Source organism: Elaeis guineensis, chromosome 2 (genome assembly GCF_000442705.2).
Source record: "Elaeis guineensis isolate ETL-2024a chromosome 2, EG11, whole genome shotgun sequence".
Lineage (NCBI taxonomy): Eukaryota > Viridiplantae > Streptophyta > Magnoliopsida > Arecales > Arecaceae > Elaeis > Elaeis guineensis.
Genome location: NC_025994.2, coordinates 81,244,928 through 81,254,175, shown reverse-complemented (window position 1 = coordinate 81,254,175; position 9,248 = coordinate 81,244,928). Strand labels below are relative to the sequence as shown.

The following is a 9,248-nucleotide window of genomic DNA, read 5'->3' as shown; positions in this document are numbered from 1 at the left end:
CTTGCTTTTTTTATTTTTGTTTCTTTAAACTTGAAAAGGGCTGTGCGGTCCCCACCCAATTTGATGACTTTATCCACCGCCCCAGCTGGCATCCACTAATTTATTAGAAATAATAGCATTGTCATCACCTTAGCTCGCCATTTGCCTCGGTACATCGAACCAACTTAGCATGCCAAACATATGCGGAAATTAAAAAGTTGCAATATTTTAACTTTTCCCTGCTTGACTACCCCGATCCCAGTCCAACTTAGCATGCCAAACATATGACGGAAATTAAAAAGTTGCAATGTTTTAACTCTTTCCCTGCTTGGCTACACTTATCCCAGTCCACCGTAATAAAATCAAGCAGATAAGCAGTATTTTCTTTTTTTTGATAAATCGGGAGTGGAGGGGGAGGAGGAGAGATTTCCGTCCTAGCTATCCCTCTGGATGTGACTATAAGATTTCAAATTTTACTAAAAAATATCCGATTCGAAAATGAATTTGGACAACAAGCATCCTACTTTTCACTGTATGGACGAATCTAACAGATGAATATGTTATTCGAACACCATCACAAACTGATAGATCAGATGTTCTTTGCAGACCATGCATTTAAGCCATCAAAAATAACTCGTTTCCATTCATTATTATCCCAGCATTTAATTGGGTTGGGCAACATAAGTCTTTCTCTCCATCATATGAGCGAATCTATTGAATGAATACGTTACCCCAACATCATCTCGGATCGATGAATCAAATATCTCTTTCAGATCTCATATTTAGATCATCAAAAATAATTTATTTTTATTTATTATTATTTTAATATTTAATTTAAATTATGATATTTATTGTGACTCGAATCTTGATGACTTGATTGAAAGATAAAGACCCATTCTACCGGACTATCACCGCGGTGGCAAGCAGGTAAGCAGTGTTTATCAGCATGCGTCCCTGCTTGCGTTTGCGATGTCGAAAAAGAAAGGTCATATATTCGCCGGAACGTGACACAGCATAAAATATCACATTTGTCAACGCATGCCAGTGTTGCCATGAATCCTTGTGCATGAGGCCCCCAGTTTGGATCACCAGCGTTGCGCTTTTTCACCATAAAATTTACCATTATTCGTAACCACATCATCACTAATCTTGGAAATAGACAGTTCATACTTATCTTACAAATATATCCAAATACTTTTTAATACGATACATGACGTATTATAGAGATTGAAAAAAAATCATCAATGTCTAAAATAGGTGACGTGATTACCCATGATGGACTCTGTAATCCAACATTGCATCGAGAGGATCCAGTTTGATCAGATGCAGTGCATTAGCAAAAGTGCATGGATGCTCTATGATGTACGCGTGACACTGCAGAGTAAGGTATAACTATTAATGATCATTATTAGAAGATGAATGATTATCAAATAAAAAAATTATAAAGATATATTTGTATCATATATGGAGCCCTTTTTCAAAATAATACAAAAAAAATAATTAATTATTAAAATAATTTAAAATCTAATTTTTTTATCAAAGTAATGCAAAAGGAGAAAACGCCATTTTGAATGGCGTTTTTTCCCCTTTTACGTCACCTCTTTTCTTCCACGATGGCAAGGTGGGGAAAAAAAAGAGAACGGTGTTGAAAATGGCGTTTCTAAAAACGTCATTTTGAATGGTATTTTTAAAAACGCCATTCCAAATGACGTTTTTATTTTTTTCACAAAAAAAATATCGAGAAAGAATGGAAAAAAAATAAATTTTAAAATTTTAAATTAATAAATAAATTAAAATTTTAATTATGATTGAAATTTAAAATATAAAAATTTGAATTTGTAATTCAAATAAAAAAAATAATTTTAGATGATTTTTTATCGAATTATTTTTTTAAAAAAATGTCTAAATTTTTTTTTAAAAAATAAAAAGTGCCATTAAAAAATTAAAATTTTAAAAAAAATCAAGAAAAATAAGAATTATAATTTGAAATTTAAAAAAAATAATTTTTTTAAAATTAATTAAAATAAAAATATCATTTTAAATTACTTTCTCAAATTAAAATTAATTTATTTAAAAAATATTTGAAATAAAAAAAATAGCCTAAAAAAATTTCATAAAAACAGAAAGAAATGAAAAAAATAAAAAAATAATATAATTGTAAATTTGAATAAAAAAATTAAAATTTTAATTTGAAGTAAAATTTGATAAAAAAATAAATGCATAAAAAAGTGAAAAAATGAGGAAAAAATGTGAAAAAAAGAAATTTATAAATTAAATTTTTAAAAAAATAAGAATTTTAACTTTAATTCAAATAAAAAATATAATTTTAAATTACGTTGTCCATTTCAAAATATTTTTTAAAAAATTATCTCAAGAAAAGAAAAAAAATATTGTAAAAAAATAAAAAATACCCTAAAAAAAAAAAGGAAAAAATAGAATTGAAAAAAAATAGAAATTCTAATTCTAATTGAAAAACAAAATTTATAATTTTCAATTTGAAGAAATAAAAATTATAATTGTAATTGAAATAAAAAATAATAATTTAAATAACTAAATTAATTTAAATATAATTGTTTAAAAAATATTTTAAATAAAGAAAAAAATATGTAATAGAATGTCAAAAAGATAAAAATGAAAGAAAACTAAAATTATATTTAATTTTAGTTTAATTTTAGTTTTCTTTCATTTTTATCTTTTCGACATTCTATTACATTTTTTTTCTTTATTTAAAATATTTTTTAAACAATTATATTTAAATTAATTTAGTTATTTAAATTGTTATTTTTATTTCAATTACAATTATAATTTTTATTTCTTCAAATTGAAAATTATAAATTTTATTTTTCAATTAGAATTATAATTTCTATTGTTTTTCAATTCTATTTTTTCCTTTTTTTTCTTTTTTAGGGTATTTTTTTATTTTTTTACAATATTTTTTTCTTTTCTTGAGATAATTTTTTAAAAAATATTTTGAAATGGACAACGTAATTTGAAATTATATTTTTTATTTGAATTAAAGTTAAAATTCTTATTTGTTTAAAAATTTAATTTATAAATTTCTTTTTTTCACATTTTTTCCTCATTTTTTCACTTTTTTATGCATTTATTTTTTTATCAAATTTTACTTCAAATTAAAAATTTAATTTTTTTATTCAAATTTACAATTATATTATTTTTTTATTTTTTTTATTTCTTTCTGTTTTTATGAAATTTTTTTAGGCTATTTTTTTTTATTTCAAATATTTTTTAAATAAATTAATTTTAATTTGAGAAAGTAATTTGAAATGATATTTTTATTTTAATTCATTTTAAAAAATTTACTTTTTTTAAATTTCAAATTATTATTTTTATTTTTCTCGATTTTTTTAAAATTTTAATTTTTTAATGGCACTTTTTATTTTTAAAAATTTTTTTAGACATTTTTTTTAAAAAAATAATTCGATAAAAAATCATCTAAAATTATTTTTTTTATTTGAATTACAAATTCAAATTTTTATATTTTAAATTTTAATCAAAATTAAAATTTTAATTTATTTATTAATTTAAAATTTTAAAATTTATTTTTTTCTCATTCTTTCTCGATTTTTTTTTTATTTTTGGTGGAAAAAATAAAAACGCCATTTTGAATGGCGTTTTTAGAAACGCCATTTAAGTTTTTAGAAACGTCATTTAAGACGGCATTTTTAGAATCGCCGTCACCTCCCACCTTCCCATCGTTCCCATCGTGGAAGAAAAGAGGTGATGTGGAAAAGAAAAAAACGTCATTCAAAATGGTATTTTTTTCTTTTACATTATTTTGATAAAAAAATTAAATTTTAAATTATTTTGATAATTAATTTTTTTTTTTATATTATTCTGAAAAAAAGCTCTCATATATGTTTGATACCATAGCCATCCACAGCCACATCCGCATCCATGATGTTGTGCACGCATGGCAAAGAATTTTTGGTGTTTCCAAAAAAAACTTGAGAGAATTCATACATAATGAGCATGGCGGTACATAATATGGTATGATATATCGAACGATGGATAGCCGTATATGGATATGTACTGTATGATGTATGTCGCATATAATCATGTGCGGTATTCTATTGTGTGATGAATGATCAGCGCGGTGCACCGGTGCTTCGCGGGTACCGCAAACGACCCGCACTGTTATATAATCGCAGCAGCTCAATTCAATTTCCATCAACCATAGAGTGCGGGCAAACGGAGACGATAAACATATCCGCCATCCGTCAGTAGCTTCAACAGCACTTCCTCACCCCCGCTATTAATTACCATCTCCACCATGGGAACCATCTCCTACATCTCTCTATTCCTAGCTCTCCTACTCTTCGTTAAACTCCTCTTCTTCTCCAAGAACACGAAGAACCTCCCACCCAGCCCTCCCTCCCTCCCCTTCATCGGTCACCTCCATCTACTTAAGAAGCCCCTCCCCCAAAACCTCGCCCGCCTCGCCGACCGCCACGGTCCCGTCCTCCTCCTCCGCTTCGGCTCCCGCCCTGTCATCCTCGTCTCCTCCCCTTCTGCCACCGAAGAGTGCCTCTCGAAGCACGACATCACCTTCGCCAACCGTCCCCGCCTTCCCTCCTGGAAACACCCGACCTACAACTACATCTCCCTTGCCGTAGCCAACTATGGACCCCACTGGCGCAACCTCCGCCGCATCGCCACCGTCGAGGCCTTCTCCACACATCGCCTGCACTCCTTATCCGGGATTCGCGCTGGAGAGGTCCGGGCCATGGTTCGCCAACTTGTTCGGGACTGGCAGACCACGAAAGCGATGGACGGGTTCGCGAAAGCGGCGGTGAAGTCGAGGTTGATCGCACTATCTTTGAACGTGATCATGAGGATGATCGCAGGAAAGAGGTTCTGCGACGAGGAGGAGGAGCAGCAGGCGGGGTTCTCCGAGGAGGCGAGAAGGTACTGGAAGCTGGCGGAGGAGGCCGCGCCAGCGATCGGAGCGTCGAATCTGGCTGACTTCTTTCCAGTGCTGAGATGGGTCGATTATAAGGGATACAGCAAGAAGCTGGCGAGGTTCCATAAAGAAAGGGATGAATTGATGCAGAGACTGATTGACGAGCACAGGAGGAAAAGCAAGGAGGAAGGGGTGGAGAAAAAGACTATGATGGGTGGGTTGCTATCGCTACAGGAGACGGATCCCAGGTACTACACCGATGAAGTGATCAAAGCACTTGGTACAGTAAGTTCCTTGCTGCCATCTTAGCTTCCTTAATTCATTCTATCCATTTTTTACCTTGTTGATGTAGGCTAATCACCAAAAAAAAATGCATGACAAATAGCGCCTCCAAAAAGAAGATGAGATGATTGATATGGTACACTGTCATATTCTGCATATGATGAAAGATATATTTTCCCCATATTTAGGGTCCCCTGCTTTTATCTTTACAAGACTCATTAATGTACTCAATTTAATTCAAACTCTAAAACATATATTTGTAGATTTCAAAAACTATGTAAATAAAGATTCCGATAGTCTATCTATTTCGGATTAACTTATTCTGCAATCAAATAATCTAAGTAATCGAGTTCTTCAAGATACAGGGGATTTGGCGCCCACGTCCTCTCGTGCTCTCACCTCACTCCTAAAATCCAAAATTACTAGATCAACTGAACAATTATTCTAATAGCATAAGGATGAGATATGATCTTTAGCAAAGTTAATGGATGTTGTTTAACTTCTTTTATTTTTTTCTCGTCAATAAGGGAATCATATTACTCCAGGCTTTGTCGCACTTTGTGCCATATGCAGAAAAAAAGGAGAATTACGATAGTCATGCACTTATGCAGCAACTTTGTATCTCTTTTGTGTGAGTTTTGCTCATGAATCAATCGCACATTAAAATGTTAAGCTGCTTGATATAACAGTTCTTCGTCTCAAATCACATAGTTCGATTGTGATTAAAGCAATCAAAAAGTTAAACATCAACTTTCCCTGAAATTTTTTTCTTTTCCTGGGGGAAAAATTTGTGCTATCAGTGACCCTATTCCAAAATAAAATTCCCAATTGAAAACTATAGACCAGTTATTTTTGGCTTTTTCTTTTTTAACTGAGATTCTGTGTCATTCTAATACCACTTTGTGCATGAGCAATGCCTTGAACATCCAAAAAATTGAGCTCCACAATAGAAAAATCCGCACACCAAAAACAAGAAATCCACCTAGTTTTTACACCTAATTGGGATCTTCTGATTTCTGTGCAGTACCATAGTGAATAGTAACTGTTGCAGCCACTTGCAACGTAAATGCAATTCAATGACATAAAAACTAATTTTTTCTGTACCAGTGATATAAAAGCTAGAATGCTTCCCAACGATCACTGAAGCTTACAAGTGGAGCATTTTCCTGTAACAGGGTTTATTAGGAGCTGGCGTAAGTACTACAGCTGACACAACTGAGTGGGTGATGTCTCTCCTACTTAACAACCCAGAAGCATTGAAGAAGATGAGGGATGAGATTGACACACAAGTAGGAAATGAGCGCCTGCTGGAGGAATCGGATCTCTCCAATCTTCCACACCTCCAGTGTGTCATCACCGAAGCTCTTCGGATGTACCCAACAACCCCTCTTCTGTTGCCTCATGAATCATCCCAAGATTGTAGTGTGGGAGGTTTTCATATTCCACGTGGAATGATGCTACTGGTCAATGCATATGCAGTTCACAGGGACCCCAAGGTGTGGGAGGAGCCTACAAAGTTCATGCCAGAAAGATTTGAGGGTGGGAAGGGGGAAGGGAAGTTGATGCTCCCCTTTGGGATGGGAAGGAGAAGGTGCCCAGGTGAAGGCCTTGCAATGAGGGTGGTTGGCCTAGCATTGGGAACTCTGATCCAGTGCTTTGAGTGGGAAGGGATTGGAAAGGAAGAGGTGGACATGACAACACAAGGCTCGGGTCTAGCTTTGGCCAAGGCTATTCCTCTAGAGGCCATGTATCGCCCACGCCAAAGCATGCTTGATGCTCTTAAAAAACTCTGAATCAGTTCTCCACGATTTGTATGCTAAGCCAGGAGGATCTAATGAGATCAGTTTCGTAGTAGTTCGACTCTGTATGTAGCTCCCTCAGTAACTAGTGTTCAGTTTAGCTAGACGCAGATCTAATTTGTCAGATTTCTTCTTTGGATAAGATGCAACACATTTCATCTGGCATGCCTATAGTAAGCCATGCAGGCTGTCACGCGAATCATTTACTATTAACAAACGATCTTAATCACAACAAGCCTTGTGATGCACAAACCACTCAATTATCCTCTGGAAAGAAATATCCCATGTTGATTCTGGCAAGCAACAAAAGTCGCAGCTAGTTGTCCAATGTCAATCCAAATTGCTAACCAAATGTCACTTACGGCTCCCATTTTCGAAAGTTGGATGTGCTTTTTAGTGAAGAAGGGTTGTTAAGCTTGTTGGGAGTGTGGCACTGAATTACAGGGGCTAGTTTTCTCTGTTTGTTCTGGGTAATTTGGTCTTCTCTCTCTCTCTCGCGCGCGCGCGCGCACAGACATCATGGAATGTCAACCATTTTATTGTGAAAGAATAACATGTCTTGTAAAGGGAAATACCTGTCCTCTGGGGGAAGAATAATTGTTCTTACTGCCCTCCTTCTCTATTGCATGTCTTTATCCAAATTAACTGTATGGGTTGTGAGAAAAATTGACGGTTTTGGAGATCTTTATAGAATTCAGACAAAATGGTCAATGAAGTATTTTGTAAAATTCATTGGAGCACAATGTGTCTTCAAGAAGATGAGGGAGGATTAGGAGTAATGGACATCAATCAATTCAATCAATCCTTTCTTGCCAAATGAGGGTGGAGATATTAAACTTAAGATTTGGATCTGTTGCGACCAATCTCCTATTGCGCCTAGCTTCGATGAAGAGCAACCTATAAAAGAAGTCCGCAGATCAAAATTATATCCGGCGGAAACTCTCTGATGCTTAAGTCAGTGGGGAGTGGTGAACAACTGATATAATTTTTAAAGCGGCAGAGTGTTAGCTCAGAAGTGTCTTACCAAAGCTATTCATTTACCTTCTTTTTATAGATAATCTGTTGGTAACCGTTTGTAATGGTTAGACACATGGATCCCTCTTATTTAGGCACAATGTAATTGTGGGATAATCAGTTAAGGCCCTCTGATGATCATAGTATATAGTCGTTATGCGCTTTCTGCACTGGCGATTTTTGATATACCGACTTTATGTCAGTAGTCTGCGTGTGCCGACTGTATGTTAGTAATCATGATGTACCAATTGTATATCAATATTTATGGTATATCGGCTGACCGTCGGTTGATTATTCTAACTGAATTGGTCTCGGATAGAAATTGATCGAAAATCTCCAACTATGTATCAGTGTAATAGATTGATAGTCGGAGGTTCCATTCGTTGCACCTGACTAAGTATCGGGTTCACTGACTATGAATCTGAGGGAGTAGATCCAATTGTTTCAATAGTTGCCCCCCACTCCCAAGTTCAAAGTACTTGACATGTGAGTTGACACATGGATTGACACGTTGGATGAAGAGAATTGTCACATATTATCTCGAGCTCCAATTCAACTGCAGACATTAATGATTCCTTCTAAAATCGAAAAGTCTCCAGTCATTTTATCGTTTCAATAATCATGAGACCATCATTGGGATGTCAATTCGAGAAGACGGTTAGGCAGCCGGATGATCCGATCGATTTGATTCTAACAAGTATATTTCCGCCATGCATCCAATTGTTATTGACTTTTAACGGTTCACTCGGATTGAGATGATGTGGCACAATCAGACAGTAGGTACGTCGAACCATCTGATCAATGATCGGTTTTGATGTAGCCACATATCAAAATCTGGTGTGATCTTGATCTGAACAAATCCATCCCGACCGTTGATGGGCTCTATATATATAATGTCACTTTTATTTAGATTTTTGGCTTTTCTACTTATCATTCTCTTGCAGACGAGGGCTTTCTCTGAGTATCAAGAGTTTCAGGGGTCTAGGAATCTTTTTCTTTGTGTTTTCGTGGTCTCCAGATCATCCCTTAGTTTCAGGTTAGGCTTCTCTTTCTTCTCTTCCTTTTCTAGTCTTTTTTGATTTCCTTTCTTGTCATTTTCAATGGCTAGTAGCAATAAGAAGGATAAGAAAAGGTTAGAGTAGATGAGCTCCCTCGGGATAGTCGATCGAGTGACCTGATTGATGATTCTCCTTTGGATTCGGATATGGAAGTGTCTTCCTTATCTGGATCCAACGTTGATCAACTACGGAAAT

At 34.6% G+C, this 9,248-nt stretch overlaps 1 protein-coding gene across 1 annotated transcript; it reads left to right on the top strand.

Annotated features, from left to right (window-relative positions):
• Positions 1 to 4,177: 4,177 nt before the first annotated feature.
• On the top strand, positions 4,178 to 7,146 carry LOC105057118 (cytochrome P450 81Q32-like). Its single transcript, XM_010939595.4, has 2 exons — positions 4,178 to 5,185; positions 6,358 to 7,146. The coding sequence occupies exons 1-2, from the start codon at positions 4,271 to 4,273 to the stop codon at positions 6,973 to 6,975; spliced, it is 1,533 nt and encodes a 510-aa protein (XP_010937897.2). The 5' UTR covers positions 4,178 to 4,270; the 3' UTR covers positions 6,976 to 7,146.
• The last annotated feature ends 2,102 nt before the right edge of the window (positions 7,147 to 9,248 follow it).

What these genes read in the sequence shown, in the direction of transcription:
- LOC105057118 (XM_010939595.4), top strand. Translation starts at nt 4,271, where the DNA reads ATGGGAACCATCTCCTACATCTCTCTATTCCTAGCTCTCCTACTCTTC. An exon ending in TGATCAAAGCACTTGGTACA is followed by an intron (nt 5,186 to 6,357) that starts GTAAGTTCCTTG and finishes TTCCTGTAACAG; the next exon opens with GGTTTATTAGGAGCTGGCGT.